The sequence below is a fragment of the Vulpes vulpes genome, chromosome 7 (assembly GCF_048418805.1).
Source record: "Vulpes vulpes isolate BD-2025 chromosome 7, VulVul3, whole genome shotgun sequence".
NCBI lineage: Eukaryota > Metazoa > Chordata > Mammalia > Carnivora > Canidae > Vulpes > Vulpes vulpes.
This window is the reverse complement of record NC_132786.1, coordinates 78,305,426-78,327,570: the sequence shown is the minus strand read 5'-3', so window position 1 is coordinate 78,327,570 and position 22,145 is coordinate 78,305,426. Positions and strand designations below refer to the sequence as shown.

The 22,145-nt window shown below is 36.2% G+C and overlaps 1 protein-coding gene and 1 long non-coding RNA gene across 2 annotated transcripts in view; one reads left to right on the top strand and one right to left on the bottom strand.

Moving 5' to 3' along the window:
• ELAPOR2 (endosome-lysosome associated apoptosis and autophagy regulator family member 2) overlaps positions 1–22,145 on the top strand; it is a 169,346-nt gene that overhangs the window by 83,804 nt on the left and 63,397 nt on the right. Inside the window, exons 2-4 of the mRNA XM_072764165.1 lie at positions 1,860–1,980; positions 16,270–16,465; positions 21,391–21,538. Of these exons, the coding sequence (XP_072620266.1) occupies positions 16,302–16,465; positions 21,391–21,538 (312 nt within the window). The 5' untranslated portion in view covers positions 1,860–1,980; positions 16,270–16,301. The remainder of the gene's footprint in view (positions 1–1,859; positions 1,981–16,269; positions 16,466–21,390; positions 21,539–22,145) is intronic.
• Positions 2,281–9,534, bottom strand: LOC140599697 (uncharacterized). Its single transcript, XR_012002650.1, has 3 exons — positions 7,885–9,534; positions 4,415–4,582; positions 2,281–2,705 (listed from the first exon to the last, which is right to left on the bottom strand). It is a non-coding gene; the product is annotated as an uncharacterized lncRNA (long non-coding RNA).

The following is a 22,145-nucleotide window of genomic DNA, read 5'->3' as shown; positions in this document are numbered from 1 at the left end:
TCTTTGGCAAGGTTTAACTTTTTTAGTTTGTATTCATTTTTAATGAATTGCATATGTTCTTTGAACATATTTCCAAATAATTGTCTTTTTCTGGACTGGATTTTGGAAACTCAGGATTGTTAAGTCAGTTAGCCTTTGTTGTGTTTTTTTTTTTTTTTTTTTTTTTTACCAGTTTGTTTTGTTGTTTACCTTTTAGTTTATGATGACTTTTGTGTTTACCTTTGTAAGCAATTAGATTTAGTGAACTTTTATTGGTCTCTCATTTGGCTGCTTTTATGGACTTTTTTTTTTTAGATGTGTGGATTTGCCCTTAACTGACAGTAAGGCATATTTGAAATTCAGGATCCTGTCAACGTAATCTCAAATTACCTGTTGTCAAGCTTGGTCAAAAAGTTTGAGTGATGAAAAAAATGATTGCCTGAAGTTTATACTAGATTTTATTTCTGGGGGAGGATCTAAATGTGGCAAAAATCCTTTGCTTCCAGCCTGGTAATTCCATTTTCTCTAACTTAAGATCCCTTCTCATTTTATTGTAAACACATGCAGAAATTGTAGTAGAAAAAACAGAGACTCGGACAGTTTGTGTCTTATCACATCTCCACTAACACCTTTCTCTCTATCATCCTTTCTACCCTCACTATCCTTAGTAAGGATAATAATTCTACCATTTGTCAAGTGCTAACTCAGTGTAGCCTAACATACCTAGCATTTTACATACATTATCTTAATTTCCAAAACAACCATACAAGGTAGGAAATATTCTCATTTTCCTAATGAAAAATGGATGCTTTGAGAGGTCAAGTGGCTTGCCCAGTATCACATAGATTGTACTTGGTATAATGGGATGTGAATTCAAACCCAGACCTTTCTGATTTCAGAACTCATTTCTTAACTGGTATTCTTTCCATGTGCACACATGCCCACAGATGCAGACACATGCACACACACACACAGATACCTTCCTACCTCACACACTTGATTTCCCGATGTTGATATGACTTGAGATTTCTATTTTCTTTGGTCACTGATACAGTCAGGGAGGCAAAATAGAGTGGTTAAATCCAAACAGCAACATCCAAGATATTAAACTGAGTAAATAAGACATTGAACTGAAAATATCTGGAGAGAAGGTTTAGAATTTCCTTCCTTCTCAAAATGCTCCAATGACATCTTGTTTGCCCTTGTCCAAGCATCTCACACATGTAATGTGCTCGGGCCAGGGGAGGTCACTGTGAAAATTTCACAGCATCCAAAGGCTAGAGATAAGTGGGTTGGTCTTAATTTGGCATTTGTCATAAATGTCTGTGATTGATGACGGCCTGCTGTGGTAGATGTATATGGAGCCTGGGAACGATGCTTAAAAACGGCTCGTCTTTTACTAGCCTCTGGATGATTAATTATTATACTTGCTGTTAAATTTTAGACAGAATGAGAATTAGGTCAGTGGGAATAGTTTTCTTCTTTGGAAAACCGGGAACAGTAGTGGCATGCAGTTTCCTAGTATTAGTTAGCTCTTAGAATATCTATCAATTCTTTGGTGCTTAAAAAATCTGCAAAAGAAACAGGTAAGTGTTGCCTTTTCAGGGAGGTGAGACTTAAGGTCAGTGGTCACAGCTTGAGAGCATTGATTGTCCCTCATCATATCCTCACTGCCTACTCACTGATCATTCTTAATAAAAACAAAAAACAAAAAACTCAAAGCCCTGCTTGGTGTGAATGGAATAGGGAAAGAATAAGAGTCAAGCAGAGAGGAGTTTGGAATCAGAATCAGGCTTGCACACAAGTTGGGGGTGATTCAGAAAGCAGTTGTCCCATTAAAACTGGCTCTAACCAAGGCTTGTTTTTGTGATTGTTTGCAGAAAGATTACCACTTTGAATACACAGAATGTGACAGCAGTGGCTCCAGGTGGAGAGTTGCCATTCCGAATTCTGCTGTGGACTGCTCTGGCCTGCCTGACCCAGTGAGAGGCAAAGAATGCAGTATGTTTTGACTTTTTGACCATTCCTTTTCTTGATTGCACTATAGCCCTTCAGCCCAGGAAGTTAATTAAAATAAATATAAGAGACTTTGGGAAAAATACACATAGAGCATTGATGTCTAGCAGAGCAAAAGCTTCTTAATGCTCAGTGCCCTTACACCTGAAGTCTGAAATGAGACACAGGCAGTATTAAAGGATGCTGCATTTATGTATATATTTTTAAAAATTCTGTTTAAAATCTGATTTACTGTGATAATTGAAACTCTGGAGAGCAGAGTGGCAATCTCTCTTCAATGGAGTCTTTTTCTTTACATTTTATTTTTAATTTTTTAAAAAAGATTTTATTTCTTTATTCATGAGAGACACAGAGAGAAAGAGGCAGAGACACAGGCAGAGGGAGAAGTAGGCTCCCTATGGGGAGCCCTATGTGGGACTGGATCCTGGATCCTGGGATTACGCCCTGGGCTGAAGGCAGACACTCAACTGCTGAGCCACCTAAGCATCCTTTTTCTTTACATTTAAAAAAAGTTTTAAAAAACTTTGGGAAAATATAAATAACAAAATTTTACCATCTCAGCCATTTTTGACTGTACAGTTCTGCAGCATTAGATACATTCACATTGTTGTGCTATCTTCATGAACATCCATGCACAAAACTTCGCCATTTAGCAATGGGTTTCTTTTTTGAAGCCGAAGAAATCGTGTAATTTGTTGTTTTAGTATGACCTACAGAGAAATGGTATAGATGGTAGAATTGATAAGTATTACATTCAGGAGCTTGTAGCAATTAAACAGGTTGGAATTAAGAGAGAAATGGTTATTAAATTTGTTTTCATTGGTAAACTGTTTTTTTTTTTAAATCTTTTCATTTGGTGAGTGATGGGTTCCTGCAGTGAAGTAGTCTCAGGGAAGATTGGAGTTCAAAGCTGAAAATAAGACAAAGAGAGGTTTTTTTGGTTTTCCTGCTATCTCTCAAATGGTCTTCCTAAAAGCTTAGTTTTTCTGTTTCCAAATAAAAAAGCAAGTAGGTAAGCATATTATTAAAGGACAACTAATTCCTTCCCATTCATAGAATGTGTGTCTCTTACTGGCAAGAGGAGTACTAAATAGGTTGTGTGTTTACTGATAAAAGGGTTACAGGAAGACAGCAGTAGTCTCGTGGGGAAAAGTAGTGGAGAAAACCATTTATTTTTAGCGAATGATACTAAAGAAATACAGAGAGAACCTGGGACCCTTGTAGCCAGGTAAAGAGTTCAGTCTAGTAAGACTCAAGAGGATAGTGGGGTCAGATTAGAATAAGACCTCGGCCCCCTGTGCAGAAAGATTGTTAGCTCTCAGTAAGGGAGGATATGTGCGCAAAACACAAACAGTCTAAAAATACCTATGGAGTTAGCTTGTTATAAAATGTTTCAGTTACTTTTCTAGAAAATCTATATCTATATAGATTTATAGTCTATTATCTATATTTACTTTTTACTTGTGGGCTAATTCCTTGGTTCCCTTGTGGGGACAGGGTGGACTATCTAGCCATTATGAACACTAACCCTCTTCTAGGTGATATGCTGGTGCTGGCTAACATTGGCTTTGAAAGCTGATTATTAGTTTGAAATAGGCTTGGGTGGAGTGTTTTACACCATGGAAATTGGTGAATGCTACAAATCATGTGCCTCTCTTTCCCTGAAAACTATTTGTTAAACATTTATTGGTATACCACTGATTATATTTATTGGCCAATGATTTTAAAATCTGTTATAGATTTGATGCTTAAATAGGAATTATTTCTATTTGAAAATGGCCAGGGAAATTTTTTTTGGCATGTTATTTATTATAGTCTTCCACAGATAATGTTATGAATCTGGTACTGCAGCTGGAACATTTCTACAACATTGACTAATAATCAAATAACTATTAGTTATTGTAACTACTTATTTTAAAAATGATAATACTTATGTGGTGGCTGGGGACATTTTTTATCTTGGCATCTTGTCCAAAATCTGAATTTTCAGTGATTTCTGTGTAATATGATTATGTCTGCCCTAGAAACTGTTGGTCTGGCCTCTAAAATGTGACGTTTTCTTTTTATGGTAAAGGCATGCAAATAAAAATTATTTTAAAATGCACAAAACCCATAACATATCTAAATAACTTAGAAGCTTAGTTAATTCATAGCATTACACATGGTGCTTATCACATCTCTAGTCATTAAAGTACTGCAGAAGGCAGTTATGGTAATAACGGAGTATTTCCTCAGTGGCTTAGATTTTCTGTTGCTAATAATAGCTGTCATTTCTCATGCACTGATTGTATGCTAAACTCTGCGTTTAGTGCTTTACATCATTCTCCCATTGTATCCTTAAACAACCCTCTCACATAGATATCAGTGTTTCCATTTTATTGATGAGAAAACTCAGAGTTAAAAAAGCGAAGTACCTTACCACAGGTCATAGAGCCAGGATGTGGCAGATAGGTCTCATTCCAGAGCCTGTCTCTTTCCTACTGATTGAGACCACCACTTCAGGATGGCGGGCTTGCAGGGTCCCATGTGAGAGATGTAGAGCACTGTTGGTGGATATCTTCAAGGGAAAATTGTAGAAACTCTTGTGCTTCAAGGACAAAAGAAGATATGAGAATCATGGTTCAGGAATGGCATGCTTCTTGCGAATGGCACCTGAACAATGCCAAGACCTTGGATGGTGAGTGATGCCCATAGGTGCTAGACTCAGCAGTTAAGTAAGCCATAGTGATATGGTCCAGCAGTTGGGTCACAAAGAAAAAGAAAATAAAACTATGGCATGTGGCAGCTTCAAGTAAGTGAAGAATATCTAGGGGAATGATTATGTAGGACTTAATTTTCCCATATCTCAATGTCTCTAAATGAAGTCAAACCCAGAGTTTGGCCTCAGTTGAAATTGCTGTAGATTCTTCAGCTATTGAAGTGGGGAGATTTTTTTTTTCTTCCTTATCAAAAGGAAGCAGTATAGGCCTTTCCATAGGAAAAGGCTTATAGGACTGTTGAGGCAGCAGTTGTAACTTTTTCAAAAAAATTGATGGGCAAGCTATATTATATAATCTTTATTTTGAAAAAATCATACTAAATATGGCTGCGAGGCTTCTCTTTAAGTGAAATTAATGAAGTTTGTGTTGTGCTAGAACCCTGGGTGGTGTGTGAGCTGGAGTTTCTAGGGCTCCAGAAATAAGATGGAGAGGCCTCTGGTTATTAACTGACACTGGTCCCCATTGTCCTGCTATCCCCTCTGCTGCGGAAAGCTCCTCAGTCTCTTACATAGCACTGCTCTAAGAGCAGGCCACTTATATGCCCTCATATCCAGATCTTTGCTGCTTCTCCAAGCCCTGGTGCCAAGAGTCCTAAGTTTGTGGGTATCTCCCATCATTTGAGGACTTGCCATCACTAGACACAGCTTGCAGACAGCATGCCATTTCCAAACTGTAACACGCTTTGCCTTCTCCCAGAACAAGGGGATATAATCCCCCCTGCCCCACTCTATCTCTTCTCCACTATTGCATCACTTCACTAAAATCTTCCCTTGACCCTTTGGTGTCTCCTTGACCTTCTTAGATCACCTAGTCTTTTTGGAATACTTGCCTAGGTGGAGGATACTTTCTTTCTCATCCCTCATCTCTTCCTCCTTCTCCTTTCCTCTCTCCCCCCTCTGTCCTACTCTCTTCCTTTCTGGCTATTGCTATCACACTGGAGAAAAGGCCCTTTTGTTTCAAACCAGACCAAACCAAACCAAACCTTAGAAATAAAAGCCTGGGGGCACCTGGCTCAGTTGGTTAAGCATCTGATGGGTGATTTCAGCTCAGGTCATGATCTCAGGGTCCCGGAATCAGGCCCACATGGGGCTCTGAGCTCGGTGCGTGGAGTCTGCTTGTCCCTCTTCCTCTGCTCCTGCCCCTGCTTGCTTGCTCTCTCTCAAATAAATAAGTAAATAAATAAATAAAATCTTTTTTTTTTAAAGTAAGAAAAAAGAAAAAAGCCTGGCTACTGTAAATGGGGACAGAATTCCTCTACTTATTTACATACATATTTTCAGGCAAATCTAGAGTTCTGAGGGGGAAATAAACATAATGAGCTATCTCTTCCTCTTGGGAATTATCTTCTATTGCTTACTCCCTCAAATATTATAGTCATTGTGTGACTTTGAATTCAACCATAACACACTTTTCTAATTAGGGATGACTATTGAAGATAACTATCATTCTATTTAATATGTTGTCATCACATGGGTCATAATCTTATGGGTATTTCTTAATCTTGTACTTTAGTATTTGTACAAAGATCTAATATTTGGTTTTATTGGATCAAAAAGTGCTAATATACAAAGTAGAAAAAAAACTTGAGTATCAATTTTTTCCTTTTTCTTTATTTCTCTCAGATCTGTATTATTACATATTTATGAGCAGCATAACTCATGACATTTTGAATCAAAGCTTTTGATTTCAGTTGAGATGTAAAGAAAGAGGAAGGATTCTCAGGGTTAAAGAGTTAGTTTTAACTTTCTGAGTGGGAGATTGAGAAATCCATTCCTTGTCATTGTAACTCTTGCTAGTGTAGGCTTTTCCCCAGGATTCAGTTCCTGGTTTGTTTCCGTTCTGTGAAAAGTTGTGACTGGTACAGTGGCAAGCGCACATGGGCGCACTGAGTACAAGAGCACTAAGTGCCAATCACATACCATGCTGGAAGTCTGTTCCATGGAATTCTAACCTGAAGAAATACTTCATGTTAAAGAAAAAAAAAGTGTTTCAGGGTATTCTACAGTAAATACGAGTAAGTCTGGAAAATGGTGAATCGCCTCATGGAGGGATGCAATGAGCATTTTCATATTAAAGTCTTTGAGAAACCTAATAAACGTTTACAGAACATTTCCTGTGCATTTAGTGCATCCTGTTTTACTCAGAGTTTGCCAAGTTTAATTGATTACAGGCCTCTTTTACCTAATGTGTAGTTGAACCCTACAGGCTAATTTCTGCAGTTAGAAGTTTTGGAAAACACAGGTGTAAACACATGTGTCTGGCTAATTTAGTAATTTTTATTTTTATTTATTATTTTTTAAAGATTTTATTTATTTATTCATGAGAGACACAAAAAGAGAGAGAGGCAGAGACACAGGCAGAGGGAGAAGCAGGCTCCATTCAGGGAGCCCTATGTGGGACTTGATCCCGGGTCTCCAGGATCACACCCTGGGCTGCAGGTGGTGCTAAACTGCTGCGCCACCAGGACTGCCCTAATTTAGTAATTTTTTAAAAAGATTTTATTTATTTATTTATTTATTTATTTACTTACTTACTTACTTACTTACTTACTTATTTGAGAGAGAGAGAGAGAGATTGAGAGAACGAGTGGGGGGAGAGAGGGAGAGGGACAAGCTGACTCTACTCACTGAGTACAGAGCCTGATGCGGCGCTCCATCTCATGACCCTGAGATCATGACCTGAGCCCAAACCAAGAGTCAGTGGCTTAATTGACTGAACCATCCAGGCTGCCCCTAATTTAGTAAATTTTTATATAGTGCAACTTATACTAGATTTAACTAATTTCATGTAAGTTCTTTGCTCTACAAAGTTCATTTGCAGCCTTGCTATGTTGGTGTCTAGTTAAAGACTCCCCATGGGTGATGATATACACCTGAGATTAAATTTCAGCTCTGCAACCAACTTGCATGTCTTGGGCAAAATATTTAATTCACAGCTATTTATTGAGCTTTAATTCATTAACTGAACAAGCATCTATCATTTCCTATATTCTTGACAATAGGGCTCCAAAAATAAACTTCAAAAGATTGCTGTTTTCCATGACCTTTCAATCTAAGAGCAGATGAGTAAATAAGTTACTTATAGTAGAGGGGCAAAGTGAATGTAAGAGAAATACCTGAGGTGATCTTACCAAGGGAGAGATAGATGACTTCTGCTTGCAGGAAGAGGGCTCACAGTGAAGCAGATGTTAAGTTGAAGTTCAGAGTCATCTGTTCTCGGCTGAATAACCTTCGAAAATTATCTAAGCCTTGGCAGGTTCATGTGAAAAATTGTTAACTGAGAAAGAATTATTACTGAAAAATGGTTCCTGTGAAAAATCCATACTGAGGATTGAGTCAATAAGTTGCCATATTTAATAGGCCATATATGTTAATTCTCTGATGATCTCTGAAGCAAATCCTGAAAGAAGTTCTAGAATTCAGTGATGCAAAGTGGCATTTGAGGCATAGGAAACATGGACAAAGGTGAAGATTGGAGGCAGCACTGGGTCTACCTGGGTGGTTTGTAAGAGCTGCATGGATGGCTGTTGGAGAGCATGAGAAGGGACAGAGTTTCTGGCAAATCTCACAGGCTCCTGCATGTCATACCAAGGACTTTGAATTGGAGACAGCTATTCGTGGGTGTCTGAGGGAGTTAAATGAGTTATATATAACCAATAGTGCCAGGGATCATAATTTTAACATAATTTAATAGTAATAATAATAATGTAAAATTATAATAGCCGATCTTTATTTGCTACATGTCAGGCACAATTGTAATACATTATACGTATTCACTCACATTCATTTAGGCATCACCATAGCCTTGTGAAGTAGGTACTTGGCAGAATGGGGATTTGAACCCAGGCAGTCCAGCTTCTGAGTTCATGTTCTTGACTCCAATGGTGTTTTGACTCTTAGGAATTTACTACACTCTGCACTGAATAAGTGTTAGTCCCTCTTCTTGAGACATTCATGCTCACCTAACATTTATCTCTTGTCTGAAATGTGATGCAAGGTAATATATGGATAACCAAATGATTGAAAAAAAAACATGTAAAGGGCTCAGATATATTGCCTTGTGGATAATTTTAATGGATTAATAATCTTGTTGTAGATTTCATTCTTATTTGTGTGTATTTCTCTGAAAGGTAAAAGAATAACATTAAGAATTTAGGCACACTTGTAGTTATATGCTCAAACACAATGAGAAGTTGGTTAGTTAGTGCTTTTTCCCCTGTGCTTAGAGTATTGTTGGTGCTTAATACATACAATATACTTTCATCATTTAATGTGTATTTAAAAAATTGATACTTCCTTGAACTATACAAATTCTTAATTTAGAACAGAGTCCTTTTTCATTCATCTGTAGAGAAGAAGCTGTAACCTTCTCATGGCTCCTCAGAAAGCTCCAAACCTCTAGAATGTTTGTGGATTAGATACCTACCTGTGGTGTCCTAAATTAGAGACTGACTTCCCTATTTCATTCTATAGGTGAAACACAGAGATCTGATCAGATTTGTGAAAATTAATCCTATATGGAAAAGGACAGGCACATTTTGTCTTTAGTTGGCTTTGTTTGATATGCTGATTCTCAAGTTCCAGGCAGGAAGGGTTGAAGTTAATGGGCTTAGCAAAATACCAGTAGCAGGCAAAAGACCTGAGCAAATAGGATTATGAAAAGAACAGCTCAAAAATCAAGCTTGATATCAGGTGTGGTGTTTGGTGGGAGCTATGGTTGAGGGAGGTTCTCTAAAACATATTTTATCAGGAGGTGAGAGAACTCCATTTTTAAAACAGCAGAATCAAGGGTAGCAAGACTATGAGGGAATAGAGGATGACGGACACCTTCTACGGAAGAGGAAAAGTTCAGAATGATAACAATCAAAGTGTTAGGACATAATTGGAAGTTGAGAAAACTGATTTCACAAATGCATTGTTCTGCCCCCTTTGGTGACCTCATCAAGTAGTCTGAACATTTTCCTTCCTCTGACCTTTGCCGTTGTATTTTTTTCTATAAAACTTATGTCATCTTGTACCTGATGGACTGGAATTGGTCTTTTTCCCCATCAGACACTTAGGTCAGGAAGCCACACTAAAATCCATTTGTTATTTTTTTCCAGGATGAAAACTATCTTAGTTAGGTCTTTCTTATAAAAGTTAGAAACTTTCTTTTTAATTTTTAAAAATATTTTATTTATTTATTCATGAGAGACACAGAGAGAGGCAGAGCCATAGGCAAAGGGAGAAGCAGGCTCCCTGTGGGGAGCCCAATGTGGAACTCGATCCCAGGACATGACCTGATCATGACCTGAGCCAAGGGCAGATGCTCAACTGCTGAGCCACCCAGGCATCCCAAAAGTTAGAAACTAATTTAATGAGGGTTGTTATCTGTCCTGTTACACAGATTGGTTTTCCTGCAGGAGTTGGTAGGTTTTCTTTTGGTGTGGGAGGGGGACGGATATTCTGGCCCATCAGTCCTTGAAGAAGCTCAGGGACAGTCATATAGTCCTACCTGACAGGGTTGTGGGAGGATCCATTTACTGGAAAGGATGTTAGAGGTGAGAATTCATTTTCAGAGATGTGGAAGCAGTGCTTTCACTAAATACTCTTTTCAGAGAATAGTGACTTAGAGAACATTAGCCAGAACTGGTTTGTTTTAATCTACTTGTTTATATGTCTCCTGTCTCACTTTCATTTTTGTAAAAGGAGATATAGAAATAGCTTTTCTTTTTTTAAGAATTTCACCTTACACAAATAACTTAAAAAGGTAGTGTTTCAGTGTTCTCTTCATCAGTAGCACTGAGAGAGGAAAAAGAAGAGTTGAGATTTGCTAGGTTCAGTATTGTGTTTGATTTCTCATCAATGCCATTTTCTACTTTCTTTTGTATTCTCTGAGAATTACAATAATAAACCTGGCAGGCACTTGAAGTTTTAATTATTTGATAACGATAATTGATGGGCTGAATGATTAATGAAGGTAAAATTTATCATTTTTGAGACCCATAAACTACATATTATGAACCTGTTTGTACTGCCCTCAATGGCAGTGAATAATAATGGTTGCAAGAATATCCTTCTGGTGTAGTCAATAATAACAGTGTCTGCAGCTTTAACCTTATTTTTAAAATTTCTTCTATTGATCTCATTTAGATGAAACTGAACAGTTAAGAAAAAGATGTATTTACTTGTCTTGTTTCTGGAAGTGATTTAATTATTTATTCCCATAAATGTGTGTAATTATTTTTTATTTAGCTATTAACTTAACAGATAAGATAGATTTTACAGTGAATTTAGCTTAGTGAAAAAAATTTTGAATCTATTTTGAGGAAGATAAGTCTAGACTAGATTAGAATAGAAACTCCATCAGAGTAGGGATTGTTTCCAAGATACTTTTCGTGTCTAGTGTTTGCCAACCAAATATTAGGTACTCAAGAAGTATTGGTTGAATGACTTTACATTGTATAGGCCTGCTAATTCATCAGCATCTTATTAAAAATTGAAAATTCTTGGCACGCCTGGGTGACTCAGTCAGTTAAGCATCAAACTTGATTTTCATTCAGGTCATGACCTCAGGATTGTGAGTTTGGGCCCAGTGTGGAGCCTACGTAAAATTTAAAAATAATTGAAAATTCTTTTATTATTATTTATTATTGCTGCTCACTGTTTAGAAAACAAATTTCAATAATGAGTAATCTTGAATTAAATAGAAAAATGGATGAACAATAAATAAATGGGATCCCTGGGTGGCGCAGCGGTTTGGCGCCTGCCTTTGGCCCCGGGCGCGATCCTGGAGACCCGGGATCGAATCCCACATCGGGCTCCCGGTGCATGGAGCCTGCTTCTCCCTCTGCCTGTGTCTCTGCCTCTCTCTCTCTCTGTGACTATCATAAATAAATAAAAATTAAAAAAAAAAACAATAAATAAATGTCATTGATAGTTATCATCTTTCAAAGCATGAGGTCTCTGGAGGAAGACAAAGCAAAATTAAAAGGTCCTTGTGATGAAGAGATTAAATAGATATTCTTTATTGTTAGGCATAAATCATAGATGATAATCAGCATAGAAATGATTAATTCGGTAGCTGTTATTTAGTACATTGTGCTGGGTGATGGTATGATCATAGTGATGCTTTGAATTTTCATGTCCTTTTCACTGTCAGAGTGGTTTCTAGTATCTTATGGGACCATAGAAGTCCAATGAGGGAAGTGAAGTATTATTCTCATTGGAATGGGAACAAATGAAGGCATACAGGGTTAAGTAAATTGCAGCAGCTTTTTGTCATTTGGTGACAGATGAATATAAATGCTTCTTTTCCAGATCTGATTCTTCACACCTACATATTTCAACCTTTACAGACTCAGAGTAGCAGAAATAGAGGTCAGAAAAGAGGCATAAAGCTGAGAAAAAGAACACTCAGTTTAGCACATGACCTCTTGGTTACAGTTGAGACTTAAAGAAGATGGATTTTTTAACATCACTCTTTCTCTGAGTGCTTAGGTAAAATATTGTGAAATCCCAGAATGAGCCTACTGTTAAGTAGTGTGTGACCTTACGCAAATAAGGTTTTTCTGTTCTTATGTCAGAGCTTTAGACTCTGCTTAACTTTAATTCAATTCAGATACTTTAGGATTTTGAGATTGTTCAAGCAAAATCGTATTTACTGTAGAAGTGACTAATTGTTCAAATGTAACCTAGTCTACTGACATTTACCACAGTTAAAGCAACTACTTACAATAACTGTCTATGATCCTGATTTTGTTGAAAGGATCCTATATTATACTCTAAAGAAATCTGAATGAAAACAGTGTCGTGCCTAAGATTTAGAAACTTTTATAATCCAACAAAAAACCAGAGGCCAAGAAAGCAGTGTTGAAGTTGAAAGTGGACTGGCTAAGATGGAAGATATAAGAAAAGGGAAAGCTGGTCATCTTTGATCACATAATTATTTTGAGGAGATACAAAGTCATCAAGCCAGTGGCAGAATTCTTATTGTCCCAGGCCCCTGAATTGTATTGTTAATAATTGCCATTAATGTACACTGAGTACTTTTTGGCAAGCATACTGCTACATGCTTTGAATCCCACAGCAATTCTTTGAGATGTTATTACTATCTTCCTTTCACACATGAGGACACTGAGACTTATGGAAGTTAGCAACTTGCTAAAATATTTCATAAATGTGTGTTTTAGGAATGATATATTAAAAATTCCACAAGGTTTCTGAGGGTGAAGAATAGTTATTGCTCAATATGTACAATAATGAATATTGTTCAACAATTCAAGACAGGAAATGGAGAATGATGTCAAATATAATAACGGATTCATTTGGAATTGCATGACCTTTTTGCTTGACCTACATTGAATTTTCTAGGGACATCTGTTTTGGAATCAGACCTAAATTTGAGTATCAGTTCTTCCCTTTATAAATGGGTACCCTCCTAATTGGGTTATTTAAATGTACTGTACCTCATTTTCCTCATCTGGTAAATGGGCATACTATCTTTCTCCTTCACAGGTCTGTTATAAACTCCCTATTATTTATGGATTTCATATTTGCAAATTCACCTACTTTATAAAATTTATTTGTGACACCCCTCACACACACACACACACACACACACACGCACATACACATCAATACAGGTAATTCTTTCATAGTATTTGCTGACATATACAGAGCTTTAAAAATTTGAGTCAACTGATCACATGGTCTCAGCTAAGGAAAAACAAGGTCACATACTGCCTCATTTCTGATAGTATAGAACAAGAGTCCTCTTCACAATCTATTCAATGCCACTTTTTTTTTTTTTGCATTTTTATACTTTTTATTGACGATTTTGTCTAAAATGGCCCCTCAAATGTGCAAAATGCTAGCTAGTGTTCCTAAGTGTAAGAAGCTGTGATGTACCTTGTAGAGAAAATACATGGGTTAAATAAGCTAAATTCAACGATGAGTTATAGTGCTGTTGGACATAATTTCAACATTAATGAGTCAACAGTGTATATTAAATAAGATGTTTTTTACTAAACCACACATAAAACAAGGTTATGTGTTGACCTATTGCTGAAGATATTGTGACAGGAGTCTCACAGGAGCCTAACTCTGGATTTTGCCATGAATGAAAAGAATTGACTGTGTAATAAATACTCAAAACATTCACTGTTAACTTGCTTCTCAGCTTTCCTTCTGGTCTTAGAGAAGAAAACACCTCTGAAAGATTCGAGGCTATTCTCAATAATTTTAACAAGGCAATGAACACTCTGAAATGACACAACATAATCTTCTTAGCTTCTAGAGTCCCTTCTCACAACTTATAAAATATTATTTCTTATTAATTAAAAGTTCAGTTTGGGACACGGACTAAGGTATCTTCAAGGATTATGTTATCAGAAAGTAAATATTTTCAGCTCAGCAGGTGATTTACTCTCTGCTACAACTCTTCTCTGCCACTGTGGTACAAACGCAGCTATACACAATATGTAAATGAATGGTTGTGACTGTGTTTCAATAAAACTTTATTTACAAAAACAGGCAGGCTGGATTTGGCCTGCAAACTGGAGTTTGCTGACCTTTGATTTAATGTAATGTTGGTGCTTGGTTTATTATAGTAGTTGTCAGTTTACTAGAAGTTTACCTATAAACCATAGAAAGTGAAATAAAATTTTTTCCATTTCTGTATTTCTCTGCTGGTAGTGCTGGTAGTGATAATAATAGCATGTAGTGAGTGTTTATTAAATGCCAGGCACTGTGCTAAGCACTTGATACTATATTTTATTTAATTAGTGTAGCCATATGAAGCAGTACTATGACTATTATCTCATTTTTCAGAGATAGAAACTGAGGAACCCAGAGAGGTAAAGTAACTCATTTAAGGCCACAAGAAGTGGTACAACCTGGTCCCAGGATAGGTTTGACCTTGTAGCCAGCATGTACTATTTATTTGCCTAACCTTTTCTTATTTTCTGATGTTTTTCTAATTTTGGGATGTTGATCTGAGAGTCACAATTTCATTGTCAGCATTGTAATAAGATTTTCTGAAGAAAAACATCATAAATTTTCAGTGGATAAGTAAGTAGACAACTGTGGGTTTTAGCTCTAATTCTTTAGTTTTTCAAAAGTAATTTGTATTTCTTCCTAAGTTTTCAAATGTATTGTAAAAGAAGAATGTATCTAAATGTGAGGCTTTGCTACTTTACTCTCTACTGGGAGACTTGTTTTTCTTTATCGATTAATTGGGAGGTTTTATTTTGTTCTTGTTTCTCTCATATCCTGATTGAATGATTACAAAGCCCTTTGCTGTGTTTGAGTCACTAATAGCACTTTAAACACAGAGCCAACCATTTGGGGGACATAGATTTGTGTTGGTTGAATGACTAATAACTTAGCAACAGAACTACCTTCTTTTCTCTAACTGTGTCAACTATTCTTCACATTGCTCATGCCTGCTGTCTCTGGTTTTAGTTAGTTCTCAGAATTAGCACAGACCTTGACATCAGTAATAAGATATAGGTTGTAGAAATGACTAGGTCGGAGTCATGAATATTGAAAAAGTAGAGTTACTGATTTGGCTGTTTCATGAGAAACACTACCCTCCTATTACCCCTTTACATTTAGTTCCCACTCACCTTTTATTTGGACTCAGTATTTGTCAGATAGAATTATGAACCCAAAAATAACGATCCTTGTTTTCTGGAAGCTCAAAGTCTACATCAACTGATAGATTTTATATCTATATAAATAGGTATATATATTTTTACATCTATTTATATAGATGTAAAAATATATATTTATATCTATATACACACATATAAAATATATATTTTTATATATATAAAATTTATATCACCTCATTGTGTGTATGTGTGTTTGTATGAGTGCTTTAAAGCAGGGGCTATGAGGGCAGCCTGGTGGCTCAGCGGTTTAGCGCCGCTTTTGGCCCAGGGCGTGATCCTGGGGACCCGGGATGGAGTCCCACGTCAGGCTCCCTGCATGGAGCCTGCTTCTCCCTCTGCCTGTGTCTCTGCCTCTCTCTGTCTCTCTCTGTCTCTCTCTCTCTCCCTGTGTGTGTGTCTCATGAATAAATAAAATCTTAAAAAAAAATAAAAAAGCAGGGGCTATGAGAAGAGTATAGTAGGAGCACAGAGGGAGGCTCACCTGGCCAGCTGACTGCCTGGAGGGGGGCAGGGAGGTCTCATGAGGAGGGTCATTTGGGGGTTAGGAATGGGAGTTTTGCAAGTGGAACAGAGGGATTGATTAACATCTCTGGAGAAAGAAGAACACAGCAGGGAGAGAGAGGATGAAATATTTTGGGAATGATAAGAATTTTGTTAGGGTTGAGAGAGGATGGGGCAAGCAAGGGATGAGCCTGGGAAAATAGTTGGGACCAGATTATGAAGTGCATGTGGTCATAAAGTCAACTTTAGAAAGCCTTAATTAGGGTGTGGCATGATCAGAGCTTTATAAAAATAATTCCGGTGACAAAATTGATGGAGGAGCACAGTGACAATTGAGTTCTACATTCTTCTGCCTTCCAGCTTTCTCCTGTGCTTCTGGAGAGTATCTAGAAATGAAGAACCAGGTATGCAGTAAGTGTGGCGAAGGGACCTATTCCTTGGGCAGTGGCATCAAATTTGATGAATGGGATGAATTGCCAGCTGGATTTTCCAACGTTGCGACATTCATGGACACTGTGGTCGGCCCTTCTGACAGCAGGCCAGATGGCTGTAACAAGTAAGAATCCAAAGGAGTCTTTGGATCTTGACTTAGTACTTGAGAATGGTATAGTTGCTCTTTTCCAGAAAGACTTTGGGAGTAATCTTGGTACTGATTGGGATTATAGATAATCTAATTGCAAAGAATCATATTGTTTTTTGGATGGTCATACAGATAATGTAGTTCAATTTTCATGAGATGAAAATAGTTGCTCTTTGGACATAATAGTTGCCATATACAAAAAGGCTACCAGAAAAACAAATCAGTTTTCTCATAATATATCTATAACATTCAAGACAGTGGTATTTCTACAAACCTTTCTCTAATTTTTAATGGATAATTTTAGATTTATTTTTCTTCTCCTCTGAAAGGAAGAATTGTGTAATCTTCATTTAGATACTGTATTATCTCCTGTAAGAGAAAGTAAGTTCAATACATAAAGTGGAAAGCTCTTTCACTTAATTTCTACCTTTTAAACAAATTTAGAATTGAAGTATAGTTGACATAAAATGTAGCAGTTTTAGGCATCAACATAGTGATTTGACAATTATATATGTGATGAAATGTTCACCACAGAACTGGAGTTGCCCTCTGTCACTATGCATAGTTATTACAATATAACTGACTTTATTACTTGTGCTGTGATTTCTTCCTTTCTTTAGGGGATTATTAGCTTCACCTATGATAACACTGGTCGAATGTTAAATTGTTTTGAAAAGACACAGAATCTTTATCTTTGGGCTGTAATCCTTCCTGTTCTCTTATGTTGACCATGCAACATTTCCTTCCTTATGGCCATGGATAGGAGAAATAAAACTTCAGACCACTGGCTGCCTTCTGACTAGAATAGCTTCTCAGGAACTCAGCATTTTTACCAGGACCTAAGGATGCCAGGGAATTACTTAGCTGTGCTAAAAAGATGTGTTCTCTCCTTCCTACCTTCCCCAACCCTGCTTGCTTTCCAGTGTTCTCTTTTTCTCCCTCTGCCAAGTGACATTTTTATTCTCCTGATAATGATCATTTCATTATATAGGGTTATGATATTAGATATCATTAATAAGATTATTCCTCTCTGTCTCTCTCTCTGTATATATATATATATTTATATATGTGTATCTTTGTATGTATGTACACATATACATATACATGTATATATACATGTATATACATATGTATTAAAGTATGTGTATATATTTTGAAAATATAATTTAATTTTTTAAAACAAAATTGCTCTTTAGAGTAAGGTACTTGTAGGATGTTATGGTACCTCAGATCTTTGTTTAGGTGGATAGGAGATATTGATATGGCTTCTTCTTCTACTTAGAATATATAGTTTATTCATTAAAGAAGTTTAATGATAATTACAACTTTTTCAATGTACTGTCCCATCTAATTTTCTCAATGTGAGTTTCAGTCTGATATTGCTGTGATCATCTCTCTCTTCCCCTCCCTTCCTTTCCATTCATCTAATCTTGCTTTAATTCTTTTTAATTGGTTGGGTCATAGAATTTTCCAAAGTGGTTGTAGCATTGTAGACTCCAGTGGTACATTTGAATTCTAGTTATCCTCCATATTTACCGTTTGTTTTGTCAAGTCTTGTTTTATTTTAACCATTCATGTGTGTGTGTGTTTGTGTGTGTGAAATGATACCTCCTGTGCTTTGAATCTGATTTCTTATGAACACTTTTCATATATTCATTGTCCATGTGTTTAATTTTTGTGTGTGAGATGTCAACATGTTTTAGCCATTTTCTATTTTTGGGGGGTCATTTTCTCATTGAACTCTGTGAGTTCTTTGTGTATTCTGGACATGAGTCATGTATATTCATATAATACTTAATACATGCATGAATGCATATGCAAATACATGTATTGATAAGTATGTGTACTATTTTCTCCCAGTCTGTAGCATTTGCCTTTTCATTTTCTTAATGATGTCTTTTGATATACAAAAGTTTAAAACTTGAAAAAGTACAGTTTATCAAATTTTTTTTGTTACGGTTAATGTTTTTTACTATCTTCAGATATTTTTGCTACTCTTGATTGCAAAGGCTACAAATTGTAGTATGCATTCTGAGAGTGTTATTAGAGTTATTATTGTACTTTTACATAAAATGTAAAACTGTACAATGGTATTGTTACAGTTATACCCTCATTTGTGTTCTATCGTTGCATATTATATTTAGAAACATAAACCCTATAGTATAATGAAATGTATGTTAAATAATATTTGTTTTTAAAAGCATTTAAGAGATGAAAAATATGGCATTATATGTTTATTATACATAGAGCACCATTCCTGGTGCTCCTTCTTTATATATAGATCTGAATGTCTAGGATTATTTTTTTCAACCAGTGAAATTTTCTTTATCCTTTCTTATTATGCAAGTCTGCAGCTCACAAAATCTTTCAACTGTTGTTGACTTAAAAATGCTTTTATTTTTGCCTTTGTTTTGAAGAAAATTCTCTTGGACTTTGGACTCTGGACTTATTTTTCTCTTTCTATGCTTTAAAGATGTTCTACCTTCCGAATTCTCCCTTATTTGTGATGGAAAGTTAGCTGTATTTTTTATGATTAATTCCCTTCTATGGAACATGTCTTTATTTCTCTGCCTACGTATAAAATGCTCTCCATATTTTTGCTATTCAACAGTTTGTGACGTGCCCAGTATTGGTTTTCATGTATTTATTTGTTTAGTTAGCTTTTTGGATTTGTAGGTTAATCTTTTCACCAAATTTAGCAATTATTTTATACATTATGCCACCAATAATGTTTTTCTACCTTTTTCTCTCTCTCTTTTCCTTCTTTTACTCCAATTATATGTACATTAGACTACTTGATATTGTCTAAAAATTGTGAGACTCCTTTTTCTTTCAGTTGTTTTCTCTCATATTTCAGATTACATAATCTCTATTGCTCTATCACTAACTTTTTTTTTTTTCAGTCTCAAGCTTGTTCTCAAGCCCATCTGGTGAATTTTAAATTTTACATGTTGGGATTTCTCAGTTCTAGAATTTCCATCTAGCTTATTTTATGGCTCTTATTTCCCTTAAAATACTTGAGATTCTCTATCCCTTCACTTACTGTATTCATCTTTTATTTATAGTTGACTATATTTGTAAGAGCTGTCTTAAATACTTGTCTTTTTTTTTTCTTACTATCTTTTTTCTCAATTAAGGATCATATTTTCCCACTTATTTGCATGCCTGGTAAATTTTTATTGTATCGTGGGCACTGTGAATATTAAGGTGTAGGAAATGTGGGTTGTTTTTTCCTTCATTTTAAGGGTGCTAAATTTTATTCTGGCAGGCAGTTTATGTACTGAAAGAGCACCTCGATCTCATCAGTCTTGGTTTTTTTGTTTTGTTTTGTTTTTATTTTTTAGGATAGTTCTGTATTGGTTTCACTCTTAGTCCTAGGTCATGGCCTTTATTTCAGTGCAGGAGTTGGCAAACTGTGGCCTGTGGGTACTTTCTTTGTTTTTTTGTAAACAAAGTTATATTGGAAGACAGCTGCACTCACTTATTAATGGCATTATCTGTGGCTGTTTTTCAGTTAAAATGACAAAGTTAAGCATTGCAGAAAGGACCAGATGGTCCACAAAGCTAACAATATTTATTTACTGGCTCTTTATGCAGAAGTATACTGATACCTGCTCTAGGGCATGGACCTTATTCCCAAGGTGGGGCAGTTCTGCTGTCAGATGAATGCCCAATGTGGTTATCAAGTTTTCTCCTCTAGGGCTGACCTGGGGCTCCAGTGACTCCGACTAAAGTGATCTCTCTGTTTATGTCTCAGCTTTGCAGTGGCTGTTCTCTGCTATGTTTGTCCCTACCCTCCAGCCCCAAACCCAGGACCTAGTCTATATGGACTCTTGGACCCATTTTTTCTGATTCTCAGGCCTATAATTTCTAGCTGCTTCAGCTGCCCTAAATAATCATCTCTGTTCCTCAGCTCAGTGATACTGCTCTGTTCTACTTGGGTGCCACGGTCTGGAAAGCGTCCTGAAGAGTGAGGTCAAAGTCATTTTGGGCTTTGCCTCTTGCATTTTCCGGCTCTCAAGAATCTCAGTCCTATGTTGCCTATTGTCAGTGCCTGAATTTGGCTTGTATATTTTCCTTAACAGTTTGTTAAAGAGAAAGGGCAAATCCAATATCAGTTAGTGAGTCATGCTGGGAGGTGGAAATCTTAGTCTTCAGATTTCTTTCAGAAAAAAAGAAAAGAATTTGCTAAAATCTCACTCTTATTATCCATATCAACAGTTGCATCTGAAGAGAAGGATGATAAGTTGTGCTTTCATACAGTTTGGTTAGAAATTTTTTGGGGGGCAAAGAGTCAACATGTGATTCATTATTGATTTATCTAAGAATTATGGTTAGATTTACAACTTAAAATTTTGTTCACCAGTGTATTTTCTTAATTTTTCTTTTGTTTTTGTTTTTGTTTTGTTTTTTTTTTTTTTACATAAAAATTCCAGCCAGACACTTCCCCCTACTATATACTCTGAAACTTTGGTCTGTATTTTATTTAGTTTTACTTTAAACAGGTTTTTTACTAGGACTATCCCTTCTTTCATATCAAGGAACTCCTTATCTTCCTGCCAGGTATATATGTTTTTAAATAAAACTTTGGATTTGTTTGAGAGAATAATTCTACCTCAGACTATTGCAATTAGTGGTCATCTATTTAGTGGCCAAATTTTTGGTGAAAAATAGCAGTTTCCTAGCAAATGGATCACATAACCTTACCAGGATCTAAGAAGCCCTTTGCTATATGAGTCTTTTCCCAGTAGTATGTTGGCCTTTCAGTTCCAGAAAAGCTTTAGACTTCACTGCTATGCTTTGCTGATGGGAACTACTTTTGAAACTGAGTTATGTAACTTGTAAACAGAAGAGGTTTCTGAATGCTAAGGTAAAAATGCCTCTTGGTTTTGTTTCCACAGCTCTTCTTGGGTCCCTCGTGGAAATTACATAGAGTCAAATCGTGATGACTGCACGGTATCTTTGATCTATGCTGTGCACCTTAAGAAGTCGGGTTATGTCTTCTTTGAGTATCAGTATGTCGACAACAACATCTTCTTTGAGTTCTTTGTAAGGCCTTTTATGTTATAGAATTTACTTTTTGAGGGAAATTCATGTAAAATTTCTCTTAATTGATTGTTACTATTCCATGCATGGTATGCCTCCTCAGTTTTTTTCTGTCAACCAAACCTTTTGATAGTAACAGAAAACTTTATTTTTTTCTTTAATATTTCATTTTCTGCTTAAATATTGTTTATGTTGAGCTCTCACTTTGTTGGATAACATTGGACTTGTTTTATTTTTGGTTAATAAGATCCTTAGATGACCATTTTGATTTGGACTTTTAGTGTGAAAAATACTTTCACCAATATTCATTTTAAATTTTTTATAGCTAAGTTATTTTATTCAAAATATATTTTCACCACTTTTAGTTTTTTTTTTTCTCTTTGGAGTTTCAAGTATTTGATTTAAGTATAATCATGGGCAGTATTTCACAAGTGGAAGTGGCTATATGTTTCTGATTCTGTCAGTTTTGTACAATCTAAAGAAATCAGTGGATGAGATAGTTGATTTCTTTGGTAAGAGATGAAATAGCATTACACAATATAAGATAAAATAGTAGTTTACAGAGTAGGCTTGAAGGGAGGTGGGTAGGGGGATGGGATAGCTGGGTGAT